Genomic DNA, 16,203 nt, shown 5'->3' with positions numbered 1-16,203 from the left:
TTATAGCAATCTAGTTCATTAGTAGTAAACATTTCTAGGATAAATTAGGTGACAAAAACAAATAGATGATGAAACTATAGTAAATCAGTAAACATGTTTTCATGTAGAGAGTATTAAAATTCATGGAAAGAATATATATTTTTCATTTTGGCGTGGGAATTTTACATATAAAAAGTGCCTTACATACATACATATTTTCATAAATGTCAGCTCCTGAACAGTCCCAAGAAAAAGGCAACGGATATAAAGGCCTCAAAATGCATCTTGCTTTTCCTTCTTAACATTCAGTTTTAGTGTGTGGCTCTATAAAAATTCTAACAAGCAAAATATTCCCCAAGTGGGATTTATTGAGATCATATGAAGAAAAAGGCAATTATTTAATTTGCCAGTCTGGATATTTTCTTCTTTTCTTTCCTTTTCAGATGGGCGAAACACGTGGCTGAGAAAAACGGCTACTTGGGTCATGTCATTCGCAAAGGCCTCAATGCCTACCTGGAGGGCTCGTGGTAAGTTTGGGACCCTCATCAGAGCACACTTTCTCAGCCCTTATCCTTCCATCTGTCAGTATAGTCTTATGAGATGGAGTTTAACCAAAAACAAAAACAAAAGCCATTTGCAGGGACATCATGCCTTCCTACTAATGATATTCAGAGTATCGGGAGCTGATTTGCTGTTGATTGGAAAACATAGCATTTCCATGTTTAATTACACACAAGAATTAATTTTCTGAGGGGGAGCCTCCACATTCATCAAGTTAAGAGACACATGCACAAATACGATGACTTCTTTTCCTTTGCAAGCTTGTCTCTCTTGGTGTTGGAGTGTGGAGACAGCAAAGGAGATCAGAGCTAAGACCAGCTGCCAGGTCCCAGGAAGTCCAGCGTTTCTACGTTTTTCATGGGGAAAAGAGAGACCCATGTGTTTACAGATTTGGCTACGTCCTTCCATAGATACTGTCTCCGCCCACAAGCCTGGGATCACTGGAGCTTATCACCCACCAGACCTCCAGTGTCAGCCAGCTAGCCTTCCAGTTGTCCTCTGATGTAGTTAGTAAATCCCACCCTGGTGTGGCGCTATAGGATCAGCACTGGACTGCAAACCACAAGGTTGACAGTTCAAACCCACCAATGGCTCCTCAGAAACCTTATACAGGGTTGCTATGAGCCAGAGTCGACTTGACGGCACTTAACAACAACAGTTGTGTGGATGAGGCTCAGTTTGTTATCACTTGCTGAGTTCACTCATAAGAGGCTACCTCTCCAAGCTTTACTTGACTTTTTGGTTTTTTTGCTGCCAGTCGTAGCTAGCACTCTATCTTAGTTTTCTCTTGGGCCACATTTACTTGGCTGGTTGATTGCTTAAATGATCTGGGTATTTCAGTAATAACTAAGAAGGACGTGCAAATCAGTGCATATCCCATCGGTCCACCGCCTCAAAGACTTTAGACCAGACTTAGCATCAATCACATTCTGATATGAACCTTAATTAAAAATTAAAATATAAGTCCAAAAAAATTCCAGGTCTCCTTTGACCCACTGGTACACAGGTAACTAACAAATAGAGAAGGGTAGTGAGCCAGAATCTCAATGAGAGAATGCAGGGAAAATGAATGAAGAAGCACCACTTAGGGGTGTTTCTTATTACCTTGGACTCCTGATGTGGCACTGTGGGTTAATGCGCTGGACTGCAAAGCTGTTTGAATTGGAAGGTCAGCGGTTCAAGCTCACCAGCTGCTTCTCAGAAACCGTATTCAGGGTTGCTATTAGTCGGAACTGACTCAGCAGCACTGAACAACAACCAACAACATTATTACTTTGATACAAGCTTGTTTTGACTTTTGATACTAAATATATCATGGATAGCCATGATTGCGTTTTCTTTTCTTTCTTTGTTTCGTTGGGGTTTTGTGGGGTGTTTTGTGTGTGTGTGTGTGTTTGTGTGTGGCACAAATGTATATAGCTAAACATTTTGTCATTTCAACAAGAAGGGTTTATTGTTGCTATCATTCTGTGAATATGCATATCAGTGGCCCTACTTTGAACAATAGCAAAAGAAAATTTTAAAAAGTACTGTTTCCCCATTGAAATACATGTTCCTTACAATGTTTGAGGTGTGATAGCTTGCTTCTTGACTAAGCTTCAGTTCACAAAACATCCAACTTAGATTTTGGATTATTTTCAATTTCTCACCATTCAAATCTACTACCCTTTGCTCCCCACAGCTTTTAAGGTAAATGAAATATTCTTTTGTTGTTGTGAAGCACCATCAAGCCAGTTCCGACTCACAGTGACCCTGTACTGGGTTTCCAAGGAGCAGGTGGTGGGCTTGAACTGCTCACTCTGGTTCCCAGTCCAACGTATCATCCTACAGCTCCACACCAGGTGTCCAAGCATTCAGTTAACAAGGTGTTTCTATATGGGAGTTTTCCTGAGGAAGTGCATTTAAAATAAAATTAAAAAAAAAAAAAAAAACACTGCCGTCCAGCTGATTCCGACTGGTAGTGACCCAAAGGACAGAGTAGAACTGCTCCGAAGGGTTTCCAAGGCTGGAAATCTTTATGAAATCAGACTACTTCCTCTTCCTCCCACAAGGCACTTGAACCACCAACCGTACCATTTGAAGCCCAACTCTTAACTCTTAACCCACCGTGCTACCAGGGAGGAGAGACAGCATGTAGTTGAGCTGTTCCAACTCATAGCGACCCTGTATTAGGTCTTTAAGGAGCAGCTGGTGGGCTTGAACAGCTGACCTTGTGGTTAGCAGCCAGTGCTTATCCAACAGCACCACAGGACTCCAGGAGAGAGGACTGTTGTTGTTGTTAAGTGCAGTCAAGTTGGTTCTGACTCACAGCGACCCTGTATAGGGTTTCCGAGAAGCAGCTGGTGAACTTGAATCACATCTGTAAATACTTTTCACTGAGGTGGTTGAAGCTATTTTTCTCCTAAAGAGACAATCTTTATTAATACTTAGCCTGACCTGCTCTCTTTCTTAGAAGACTCAGCCACAACGTGGGCTTTGGGAGGCAGGAGACGAATGTGCATTCTACATTGTGAGTTTTGATTTAGTTCAGCACCTAAACCCATGTATACTTAACTTGTACACTTGAATACTGAGTGCACTTAAATGCCCTAAAGCTGCAGGGGACGTTTCAAGCAGGGCTCCCTGTCTCCTCAGGAGACTTCGCTGCCTCACACTGGCATTTCTCATGTATCCATATTCTGTCTGGCCTCTAGGCATTGTACCCACCATTCCCTCTGCCTAGAAGATCTTCCTAATTCCTTCCTCCCTTTGTCCTTCCATGTATTACGACTGCTTTTTTACTTGTTGATTAACAACTATAGTTGGCTCTGTACTGCTAACCTCAAAGTCGGCAGTTCAAACCCACCAGCTGCTCCACGGGAGAGAGATGAGACTTTCTTCTGCTCCCATAAAGATTTACAGCCTCGGAAACCCTATTCAGGGTCACTATGGGTTGGAATCGATGATAGTAAGGTGTTTCTTGGTGTGTTTTTTTCACTTGTCAACTGCCCCATGACTTGTATCCCAGTACATCTGGTGAGTGTCCAGAAACCACTGAATAAGTGAATTATAGAGGCTAGGGAACAAATAGCTATAACTCAAGGGCCACAGTGAAGAATCTCAGGGAGTGATGAAGAAAGCTACTCTCTGATCTGAGGGCTTAGCTTAGCTTTCCTGGTGAGGCAGCAGATGACCCTGCCTTGAAGGATTCCACGATTTCCATTTGCTCATGTGTGACCCAGTGTTTTCACTGAAGGAAATTTGCAGGAACCAAAGCAAAGGGAAACATACTAGGTTGAGTCCAGGAAATGGCAAGCCATCCAGTTTCTCTGCAGGGTACATTTGGTCAAGAAGCGTAATAGACAGCAAGACCAGAGAAATGCTGTGTTACGGAGAGTGTGAATGGAAAGCTACATACTGTTTACTGAGTTTGAGAAGCAGGGAAGGAGCTCTTGACAGTATGGGAGAGGGCAGCCACTTACAGAGCTGGGGAGCTGGGTTTTGAGGTAATTAACCCAAACTGCCTGTGAAAGGGTAGAGGAGGGAGAGTGAGAGGGGAACTAGTTCAGAATCAAAGGAGAATGGGCAGAAGACTTGAACAGGGGATGTGGCATGAAATTGTTGGTTTTCTCTTATCACAGTTGACACATGTTATTGTTAAGCACCATTGAGTCTGTTTAGACTCATAGCGACCCTGTATAGGGTTTCTGAGGAATGACTAGTGGGTTTGACCTGCTAACCTTGTTGTTCACAGTTGAGTGCTTATCTTATGGCACCACACCAGGAGTCTGATAGTTTATGCTTAATATGATGTCTAGGAAATTTCTTATGCATAATAACAAAATGAAGACCTCTCTGCCTGTTGCCCTACTTTCAAAGCCACCAGCCGCTTTGCAGGAGGAGAGACATGAGGCTTTCTGCTCACGTAAAGACTTACATGCTCAGAAACCCTATACAGGGTTGGGATTGACTATGAGTTGGGATTGACTCACGGGCAGTAAGAAAGTGCACATGGTCATTACTATTGAAGCTTCCTGTCGCTCCCTCCCAGATTACATCCCACGCCTACCCCAGTGTCCAGAAATAACTGCCATCTTGCATTGTGCTGATTCACATCTTGCTTTCTTTCTAAAGACCCATTGCCATTGAATGAATTCCAATGGATGGTAAACTCCCGTGTTACAGAGCAGAGCGGAGTTCTGTAGGATTTTCTTGGCTGTGCTCTTTGTACAGAAGCTCTGGTAGCGTACGGGTTACGAGTCGAGCTGCTAACCTCAAGGTCAGCAGTTTGAAACTACCAGCCGTTCCACAGAAAAAGATGAGGCTTTCTACTCCCATAAAGATTTATAGCCTCAGAAACCCTATACAGGGTCTCTATGAGTTGGAACTGACTCCACAGCACACCACCACTCTTTGCTTATTAACCTTTAGGCTATAAACAGACCATTTTGCTACACAGGGACCTTTCTTTACAGTTTTTCATATATGGATCTCTTCTTAAGCCGTAGATTTAGTTTGGCTGGTTTCAGACCTTTATGTTATTAGAATCCTGTGATATATAATTCTTGATCTGTTTTCTGAGCATTTTGTTTCTAAGATTCATACGTTTTGTTGCATGTATCCATAGATCATTCTTTTTCACTACAGTAATATATCACAATGTACTTATCAATTCTCATGATAATGGATATTTGGGCTGTTTCCCATTTTTCTTTTAGCTGGAAGTGGCCGTGAACATTTTTTATGTATCTCCTGGCACACATAAGAATTGTTTCTCTAGGATATAAATTTAGGAGTGGGGTCACTGGGTCACAAGGTGGGGATATGTTAACTTTACAAGATAGTGCCTTGTGTCCCTAAATGATTTTTACCAATGTGAAAATTTCGCCTGTCCTATGCCATCCTGTAGGCTCCCTGTGAGTCAGAATTGACTTGATGATGACAGATTTTGGCTTCTGATTCGTCTCCCTTGGCTGTGGATAAATTCCCATCATTCCACATCCTGTATAACTCTTGATGCTAAGTATCCTTAAAGATAAGTCTCAATCTGGATTGAGGCCAGTAGTGCACAAGGCCTCTTTATAATGCTGAAGAGCAAAGATGACAGTTTGAGAATTAAAGTGTGTCTGACCCAAGCCATGGTATTTTCAATACCCTCATATGTATGTGAACACTGTAGAAGAATTGATGCTTTTGAGTTATGGTGTTGGAGGAGAATATTGAAAGTGCCATGGGCTGCCAAAAGAACCAACAGGTCTGTGTTGGAAGAAGTGCAGCCAGAGTGCTCCTTGGAGGCCAGGATGGTCAAACTTCATCTCTCATACTTTGGATATATTGTCAGGAGGGACCAGTCACTGATGAAGTAGATCATGTTTAGTAAAGTGGAGGGTCAGAAAAAAAGAGGAAGACCCCCAGCAAGATAGATTGGCACAGTGGCAGCAGCCATGGGCTCCTACATAGCAATAATTGTGAGGTTGGCACAGAACTGGGCAGTGTTTCGTTCTGTTGTGCATAGGGCCGCTATGAGTCAGTTCTGACTTAATGGCACCGAACAACAACAACAGTGTCAGTAGGACCCCTGGTAGTGCTGTGGGGTACACGTTGGCCTAGGTTGACAGTTCAACCCACCAGCCATTCCTAACAAAAAGATGAGGCTGCCTACAGATTTATAGTATTGGAGACCCTTTGCATGGTAACTATGAATCAGAATCCACTCAAAGGCAGTGGGGTTTGCTTTTAGTTTTTTAGGGTGCCAATAGGAAAAAGAAGTACTGGTGTGGCTCTGCAGGTTAATGCACTGGACTGTAAAGTCGGTTTGAACCGCAAGGTCAGCATTTTCAAGGTGTTATGGGTCAGAACTGACTTGACAGCACTTAACAACGGCAATGTATATATATATATATATATATGGAGCTCTGGTAGTGTAGTGGTTACGAATCGGGCTGTGAACCGCAAGACTACCAGCTGCTCCATGGGAGAAAGATGAGACTTTCTGCTCCCATAAAGATTTACAGCCTCGGAAACCCTGTTCAGGGTCGCTATGGGTCGGAACTGACTCAACAGCACTTAACAACAACATATATATATATATATATGGAGTCCTGGTATGGCATTGTAAGATAAGCACTGAACTGCGAGGCTGGAGGTTCAAACTCAGCAGCCGCTCTTCAGAAACCCTATACAGGATCACACTAAACAACAACAATAGGAAGAAATGTCTAGTGTCCATTACAATGAGGAAATCTAAGTCAAAATGCGTTGGAGCAAAGTACTTATTTCTCTTCCTAGTCTCCAAGCCTCCTACCCTTTCCTAGGGTTAAATCAGAAATTCTCAGGAGCTTCAAAAAGTTCATGGAAAAATGGAATTCACCGATAACATCAGCTGCCGTCCGCACACTGTAACGTAGCTTTTCTTGGATCAGCCAAGAAAACTTCATTGTCATTGACGTAAATCATCAATCAAGATCCCACGTCTCTTTCTCCGCCTCCTTTTTTTTTTTTTCATTTTGTGTGAGTGAATTTGTTCTGGACGTTATTTTCAAATTACATATGTCAGTTTGATGAACTGGTGCTTTTCTGTATTTTTCCAAGATGTATGTGGATAGAGGAAAAGAGGCACTGATTGAGAAAAGGGCTTTTTGCTGTATCGGCGTAATACTGCAGATAATGTTAGTCCTTGGGCTGTCTTCGGACACTGTGAGAAGTCTGGGAAGGAACAACCTGCTGTCATGTTCCATTTCTCTCCACCTTATCTCTATGTGTTTTAGCTACAAACTATATGAACTATGTATTTCAGTCTCCTTTGTTTTAAATATACCCAAAATTCTTATCCCGGGAGGTTGACCAGATTTACAGTCGGCTTGAGGCAAGACAAGTAGGTACGCAAAGTTCCCCTTGAAAGAGATTCCCCTTTCTTGTGATAGAGCAAGGGTCCTGAATTCCAATGAGACCCCAGGCTGTTTTTCATCTTCTAGTCCGAGCTGCATGGGGCATTGGCAGGAAAGAACATAGAAGTAAAACTGACACATTTGCTTGGGGGGAAGAAACACTTGATGTGTTCAATTTCACAATGCAAAGCAAGCATGCAATCTAAAGAATTGATTATTAAAAGGTGGTGGTGGTGTGCCGTGGAGTCAGTTCCGACGCACAGCGACCCTGCACAGGGTTTCCGAGGCTGTAAATCTTTACGGAAGTAGAAAGCTTCATCTTTCTGTGGAACGGCTGATAGTTTTGAACTGCTGACCTTCAGGTTAGCAGCCCAACTCATAACCACTATGCTACCAGAGCTCCTTTATTAAAAGGTATCATTATAAAATTCTGTAAATGTATGAGCCACATCTAAAATGTGGAAAGGAAAGCAAATGTTCCCCTAAGCTATGTCTTCTCCATAAACCCTCTCTTCTCCACAACTCCACTCTAGGTTCATCAGAATGATTGTCCTGGATCAATTGTACTTTGTTGTTATTATTAGTTACCATTGAATTGTCCCCCAACTCATGGTAAGCCCCAGCATAGCACAGTACTGCCTAGTACTATGGTGTCTCCATGTTTAGGTGTGGACAGAGCCACTGTGATCCACAGGGTTTCCAATGGCTGGTTTTTGGGGAAGCCAGCCACCAGGCCTTTCTTCCTAGTCTCTCATAGTCCAGTTGAGTACTTTAGCCTCACACAGACTTCCACTGACACATAGGTGGTGGCCGTGCATGAATCATTGACCAGAAATTGAACCTGGGTCTCTGACATGGAAGGCAAGAATTCTACCAGTGATCCACCACTGCAAGTCGATCCTGACTCATAATGACCCTATTTATTACATGACCCCAAATTGTCAATGTGGGGAGCATGAAGCCTCATTTTTCTCCTATGGAGCAACTGGTGAGTTTGAACTGCTGACCTTGTGCTTAACAGCCCAATGCTTAACCCACTACACCACCAGGACTCCAGCAGCCCCTTTGTTGTTGTTGTTGTTGTTATATGCCATCGAGTTGTTTCCAACCCACAGTGACCCTGTACAGGGTTTCCAAGGAGCGGCTGGTGAGCTTGAGCCTCTGACCTTGCGGTTCAAATCGACATTGTAGTCCAGCACATTAACCCACAGCACCACACCAGGACTCCTTAATTACCCCTTCAAAAACAAACCAGTTGCCACCAAGTTGATTTCAACTCATGGCAACTCCATGTATGTCCAAGTAGATCTTTATTCCATGGGGTTTTCAGTAGTTGTGTACTTTCAGAAGTAGACCACGAGACTTTCTTCCAAGGTGCCTTTGGGTGAATTCGAACTACCAACTTTTCAGTTAGTAGCCAAGTGCTTAACCATTTGTGCCCTAAGCTATTTGTTTACTAGAAGTTCCTTCCTCTTCACTGCCTCTACCCCATTTCTGTCAGAATGCCTGTCTTGGAACAATTATTGTTTAAGTCCTAATTGGTTTTTGTCTTAGCCCAGAAACTTTGCTGAAACCCGCTCCACTTCATAGCAGTACTCAAGCTTTCAAGATCAGTGCATTTTACAAATAAAGCCTCAGGAAATTCACCAAAGGACAGGACCATGTTGTGGCTTGTCTTTACATTTCTTGCACAGCAAACACTTGTTCCATGAATTTAAGTACAGAAATAGCTACAGTTACTACTCACTTCCACATGGTCTCAGTTGAAACAGTTAAATAACAGCAAAGTGGCTGTTGAGGCTTAGCGGGCGTCTGTTTCAGAAGTTTTCACAAGCTGAGAAAATCTGGTGTTGTGCTCTAACCCCACCTCCTCAATATCTGCAAATGGATGCTGGTGGCATCAGAAACCCTGGGCATCTGATGACTGGTTCCACAAGATGGGAGGTGGGGGTGGATTTCTGTCCTGTTGACATCAGAAGAAACCCTGATGGCGCTGTAGGATAAGCACTGAACTGCTAACCACAAGGTCAGCCGTTCAAAATCACCAACCTTCCACGGGAGAAAGATGAGTCTGTGTGTGCTCCCGGGACCATGTATGGTCTTAGAAACCCAATAAGAGTCACTGTGAGTCAGAATAGTCTCTGTGACAGGTTTTTTGGGTTCATATTGTGTTTTTCAAACGTCTTTTTCTGATGGATTTCAGTGCTTCCTCAAAAGAAATATTTGAGAATTCTATGCGATTTCTTTCCGGTTTATACAATAATTGGACAATGGAAGGCCTATATAAAATTGCTTCTCCTCTCTCTTCCCTATGACCAAGGTAACTTTAGAGACGAGATGTTGTCTTTATAAAATTTATCGTATTGTGTCAGCCACATGGGAGTGTCAGCCACACAGATGCCCCAGAATTCTGACAGCCAGCTCTATTGGTTTTCTGCTGCCCAAGAAAAACTCATTTTAAAAAATATTTCCATAAATAACTTGAGCTACTGACCTTGGGTGCTACGTCCCTAACAGTGGTCTACGCTGTCTCCTCCCTCATTCCATCCCTGGGAGAAACTGAGGAAGTGGCGCAAGCCTGAGTCTCTGAAAAACCTTCAGATGATTATGCCTTTGGGCTGGAACCACAGTAGAGTGATGGGGGCTTTCTGCTGGCCTCCCTTGCATAGCCTCTGTCTGGGGTCTTGGGTCTGTGCTGAGGATTCTTGCGGCAAAGTTTTTGAAGGCTGTGTGGGAGAAAGTGTAGGCATCTTCGGTGGTGTTGTGGCTGCTGTTGTGATCTTGTTATCTAGACTGGCTGTGACCGGGACTCTACTTAACTGGCCTCTTCTATCTCTAGCATGTTGTGATTGTTTAGTACCGTGAAGTTGATTCTGACTCAAAGCAATCCTGTATAGGGTTTCTGAAGCTTTAAATCTTTGTGCAGGAGCAGAAACCCTCATCTTTCTCCTGCAGAGTGATTGGTGGGCTCGAACCGCTGACCTTGTAGTTCAGTGCTTATCCTGTGCAGCCACCATGCTCCCCTCTTTAGCTGAGTCGTGGTTACTTGGTCATCTGCCTAGGAGGCCAAGATTGTGCTCAATCAGCAGTTGTGTCTGACTGAAGGGCTGGCTGTCCCAATTTGACCCCAAGCAATTCACTCTCTTTTCACAGGATGCTCTGCCAGATGCTGCCTTTAGTAGTTAAGAAACAATGATTCAGAATCTTCCTACCCAGCCTGCCCTCAAACCAGTTTCTGGATGGGACTAAAAATAAGAAAGAATTATTAAGGTCAGCTACTTAAAATGAGGAGTCCTGGTGTGGCACTGTAGGATCAGCACTGGACTGTTGGCCACAAGGTCAGCGGTTCAAACCCACCAGCCTTGGAAATCTTACACAAGGTCACAATGAGTTGGAACTGATTCCATGGCAGTTAACAACAGCAATACTTAAAGTGAAAAATAAGCTTTAAAAACAATTACAGTATTTATAATTAAAATCAATGCTTACCCATAAACTGGGCAACACATAGAACATTTAAGCAACCAGAATAAGTATAACAAAGAAATTTTAAAATGACCTGCATGCCTACCACTTAGAGATAAAAGTGGTAGCATTTTGGTAAGAAAACAATTTCAGTTTCTCTCTCTCTCAATATATATACATATATATGTGTGTGTGTGTGTGTGTGTGTGTGTGTGTATTCTGTTTTCTTTTTTTAAAAAATAAGATTGACACTTTTGTGACCTGCATTTTTTTTTCTTCTTTTTTTGCATTGAATGGAAAGTTTTGCATAAACATTTTTGTGTGTTTTTGAATACTCATCCACAACACCATTTGCAATGATGACATCTGCAAGTGGCTCTGTTGTTGTTCTTGTTAAGGACGGTGGAGTCGGTTCCGACTCATAGCGAGTCTGCACAGGGTTTCCGAGGCTGTGAATCTTTACCGGAGCAGAAAGCCTCTTTTTTCCCTCCCGCGAACATGGTAGTTTCGAACTGCTGACCTTGAGGTTAGCAGCCCGATTCGTAACCACTATGCTACCAGAGCTCCTTTCAAGTGGCTATACCACAGGCTAATTTCACTAGTCACTGATTTCCATAGACACAGCCCTACCGTGAACTGCTTGGCAGCGGAATCTTCACCCATGTCTCTCTGCTTGTTTCTTTAGAATAAACCCCACCAGAGAGACTCGTGGGCACATGTTATATACATGGGTAGGACAGTTGGTGTTGCTGTGACTGTATTGGTCTCCAGAACCATTGCTTTCCCCGGCTTCTCCCTTTAGCAATGCCTGTAGGAGCAGGTCCATCTCATTTCTCCATTACGTGCTGTGACTCTTCATTATCAATCTTTTACCAATCTTTATCAGACAAAAAGTGGTCTCTCAATATTTTGCAACTTCTCACTTACTATTGTTGCCCAACATTGATTTCTTTCATAAATAAATCAATGCCAAACATTTGCATTTTTCCCATGTTTTTTAACTGGCTGTACCAAGTCTCTTAATAAACTGCTTGCCTTTGACAAACTTCTAATGCACTCAAAAGCTCAACTTTAATGACCGTGAGCTTATTCAGAATCCTAAGCCCCATAATAATGCCTTTCACAAAACAGAAGGCTCTAAAGCATGGGGTATTTTTCTTAATGCCACTGATTTTCTAAGGAGGATGGAAGGATTCTAGGAGCAGACTCAAATAGCCAACCTCCCAGCCAGTATCTGACACACCATTCAGCCAGTAGAGGTAGCTGTTGCATCAGACTAGCTCCCCAACGTATCTGTGAGTTCACCCTTTAAAATAGAAGATAAATTAGTGCCTGCAGTATTTTTACAACAGTATTTATTTAAAAAAAAAAAAAAGATTCATGATTTTGTGGGATTTTTTTCTCCCAGAAAAACTGCTCATTTTGTGGCCTCTTGTGTTTGAATATAAAGCTCTCTGTGAATATTAGTAAGAACCACTATATGAAATTTATTATTAATCATCTATTTTTAGGCATGAAGCTTTGCTGTATTATGTTTTAGCAGCAGAAACTGGAATTGAAGTGTCACAGACAAATTTAGCACACATCTGTGAGGAGAGGCCAGTAAGTAAATGTGTAATTTCTCTGAGTAGAAACTTTAAGGTTAAGGACAATGAATTGGGTTTTATGGAGACAAAATTCATCACTTGGCCAAAATATGGAATAACTTTTCTTCCCCTTCTGCCCCCTTAGGACCTGGCCAAGAGATACTTGGGTGTTAATTGTGTTTGGAGATACTATAATTTCTCTGTTTTTCAAATCGATGCGCCTTCATTTGGTATGTATAGAAAAACGGGTGCTAAATGAAACACTGGAGGCTTTGAATCTTTAGTAACAGGGAACATCTAAACAGCTTTGTGTGAAGTGTGTTATTTCTCAACAATTAGGAAGGAGAGTGAACATTTTCTGCTATTAAGACCATGCTCTCAGCCAAACGCAGTGTGTTTCTCGTTATCTGTCCTGTGCATGGACCCAACATTTCTGCATCAGAATCAATGAGGAGCTAAAAGAGAGAGCAGTGATGGAGAGATTTCCTGGACCAGTGATTTGTCCTTCTCTCCTCAGGTGTATTCCTTCCTTCACCTGCTCTGCTTTGTTTGGGACAGGGCTGAACTCCAAGACTACACTTCCCATACCTCCCTGCCTGAGGGCTTTTGGTTCATGCCAGGGAGGGGTGACCAGGGCAGGAGATTGCAGAGTGGGAACCTGGCACCCCCTAACTCTGGTAGCCTCATGACTACCCTTTACCCGTCCTTTATCCACAGCTCTTCCAAAACCATGGAAACCTGTACCCATGTTAAACTCCCTCTTTTTGATCTAGTGGACAAGGATTCTGGTTTTGGTTGGCTATTGACTGATACCAATAAGCCAATTGCCATTGACCGATGGCACCCCATGTGTGTCAGAATAGAACTATGTTCCCTAGGGGTTTCAGTCGCTGATTTCAGAAAATAGATTGCCAGACTTTTCTTCCGAGGGGCCTCTGGGTAGACTTGAACCACCAACCTATCAGCAACTGAGAGCACATACAACCTGGAAACTCCCAAAATATTGACTCTTACTGAAAAAAACTGTAAGTTTTTTTTCAGAGGAAAAATTAAATGCATGGCTCAAACAGAGTAAGGAAATAACCACCAGAGACATCAGATATGAGCAGCAAAATTTCATAAATAACCTTGACTGATTGGGCTGTGAAGTTGTACATTGAGATTCTCACCAACAGACTCATATAGGAAAGCTCCCCAGCAAAACTAGAGAATGTTTGTAGAAACCAGGATGCTTCAGGCATAAGTCTTCTCTGCCTCTCTCTCTCTCTCTCTCTCTCTCTCTCTCTCTCTCTCTCTCTCTCTCTCTCTTTCTCTCTCTCTCTCTCAATGCACCAAGAAAGCATAAAAGCATTCCGTAATCAGAGATAAGAAAAATTCTCAGTCTTGCCAATAGGCCAGTAACTTAAAATGTCAGTTTTGAAATAAAATCCTCTTGATAAATGAACCCTTTTCTCCTGCAGCGTATTTGAAAATGGGAGATCTTTACTACTACGGCCACGAAAACCAGTCACAAGACCTAGAATTGTCTGTGCAGATGTACGCTCAAGCAGCACTGGATGGAGACTCGCAGGTAAAAACCACCACCAGTAACACACCAGCTCTTGGTGATGTCCTTTAGTGCTGTGGCAAGACTCTAACAAGGCCTCCCATCGACACAGGCCTCACAGTTTACAGTCAGTTCTCATCCAGAGTCCCACGGTCCTCACAATAGCTCCATGAGGACACCAGCCACAATGGCCAGCCTTTGTTGAGTATCATCACATGCCATTTTCATGGGATAATCACACCCATCTTGTAGTTGAGGGAACCAACACCATGGCAAGTGGTGCTCAAAGCCAGCTAATCAGGCAGTACGTGAAACACCGAGATCCTAACCCTGGGACCTTCTGGTCTGAGCTCATGAATCTTCCTAGCAGATTCCATTAAATGCACTCACTAGGTAGAAACTAAAAAAATTAAAAATGTGGTCACACTAGGTGGTGATTTGCTTGTACAATTGTATCCGTGGCAGGATGTTTCACTTAGTGATCTGTTTGGTTTTTTTCCTTTAGAGATAATTTTAAAAATTTATAGACAAGTCACCAAAAAAGTAATGCAGAGAGTTCTTGTATACACTTCATCCAGCTTCCCTTAGGAAGAACAGTCAAAGAACTATTAACATCTTGCATAACCACAACATCATTATCAGATTAAGAAATTAGCATGGGGACTATGCAAACTATTTCTAGATTCCTCCGATTGTCAACGCATGTCCCTTCTCTGTTCTAGCGTCTCATCTTGCATTTAATTTTCCTGTTTCCTTTGTCTCCTCCAGTGTGTGTCAGTTTCTCAGTCTTTCCTTCGTTTTCTTCCCCTCAGTACTTCGGGGGAGGACTGCTCAGGTATTCTGTAGCATGTTCCTCAGTTTGGGTCTCTCTGCTGGTTTCTTATGAGTAGACTGAGGCTATACATTTTGGGGAAGAATAGAACAAAAATCATGTGTCTTTCTCAGTGTATCATTTTGGGGTGCATGATGTCAATATATCTTATCACTGATGAGGTTAATTTCCATCACTTAGTTAAAGTGGCTTCAGTCAGGTGTCTTCACTGGGCATTTCTTTTTTATCTTATAGGTATCTTGGGAAGATATTTTGTGACCATTCTTTTTCTCATCCTTCTACCCAGTAACATTAGTGTCCTTCAGTAAATCTGACCTGCCACAATCAGTACTGTGTCTTCCTGTGGTGATTCTCTACCAGTCCAACATTTATTACTTGGGTTTTTACCCATGAGGGTCTCAAGGTTCTTGTCACGATGGAAGGTGGTATGTTGTTAAGTGGTGATGCATAGTGACCTCACGTAGGGTTCCTAAGGAGTGCCTGGTGAGTTTGAACTGCTGACCTTGAGGTTGAGTACTTATCCTGCAGCACTGCCCAGAACTCCATAATATACATGCTACTTTTGAAATCTGCCTCTTGTCACATAGTTAAGACTGTGTACCTTTTATTACATAATCTCTTGCATTATGACTCTTAATGGCTGTCCTATATTCTGTTTAGCCAGAGCACTATAATTGTTGTTGTTCTTGTTAAGTGCCATCAAGTCAGTTCCAACTATAGCGTCATTGTTCAGCATTTTTTCATTCATTTGCTAATTACTTCATTGATGCTGCACATATTCATACAGTGTTTTAGACTCTACTTAGTGTTGGGACATGAGATAAAAAGATGGGCAGTACTCCTGCCTTTGTGGGGCATATAATCTATCAAACAAGTTTTGGAAGTTGTTTCCTGTTTTGTCAATTACTGACAGGGCTCCAGTGAACATCTTTAGATTTCCATCTTTGTGCTTTTGTTTTTTCTTATATTCAGAGGGACATTGTTACTGGGTCAAACAGTCGAAAGGGCTTTATGTGTACATAATACCATATTTCTAATTTGCTTTCTTAAGTGTTTTCCCATACCTCACCAAGTAGTGAATGGAGTCCTGGTGTGACCTATAGGATAAGCACTGGACCATAAGTTCAGTTTGAACCACAAGATTGACATTTCAAACTCACCAGTCACTCTTGGGTAACCCTATACAGGGTCGCTATGAGTCGGAAATGACTCGAAAACACTTAACAAGAAGCAGTGAATAAACATAGAAGGATGACTGAAATCTCCTTAGCACTAGATGATTTCATGATTTCATATTTGTAAACAATTTTACCTATCCCTCCCATAGCACTCTTTACTCAGCAAACCTGTTGTTGTTGTTAGGTACCA

General features: G+C 42.4%; 1 protein-coding gene across 1 annotated transcript in view; it reads left to right on the top strand.

Moving 5' to 3' along the window:
• The window catches only part of SEL1L3 (sel-1 suppressor of lin-12-like 3 (C. elegans)), a 179,256-nt gene that overhangs the window by 136,843 nt on the left and 26,210 nt on the right, over positions 1-16,203 (top strand). Inside the window, exons 17-20 of the mRNA XM_006866302.1 lie at positions 423-506; positions 12,383-12,473; positions 12,603-12,687; positions 13,918-14,027. Of these exons, the coding sequence (XP_006866364.1) occupies positions 423-506; positions 12,383-12,473; positions 12,603-12,687; positions 13,918-14,027 (370 nt within the window). The remainder of the gene's footprint in view (positions 1-422; positions 507-12,382; positions 12,474-12,602; positions 12,688-13,917; positions 14,028-16,203) is intronic.

The sequence above is a fragment of the Chrysochloris asiatica genome, unplaced genomic scaffold (assembly GCF_000296735.1).
Source record: "Chrysochloris asiatica unplaced genomic scaffold, ChrAsi1.0 scaffold00089, whole genome shotgun sequence".
NCBI classification, from domain to species: domain Eukaryota; kingdom Metazoa; phylum Chordata; class Mammalia; order Afrosoricida; family Chrysochloridae; genus Chrysochloris; species Chrysochloris asiatica.
This window is presented reverse-complemented; position numbering and strand designations above follow the sequence as displayed.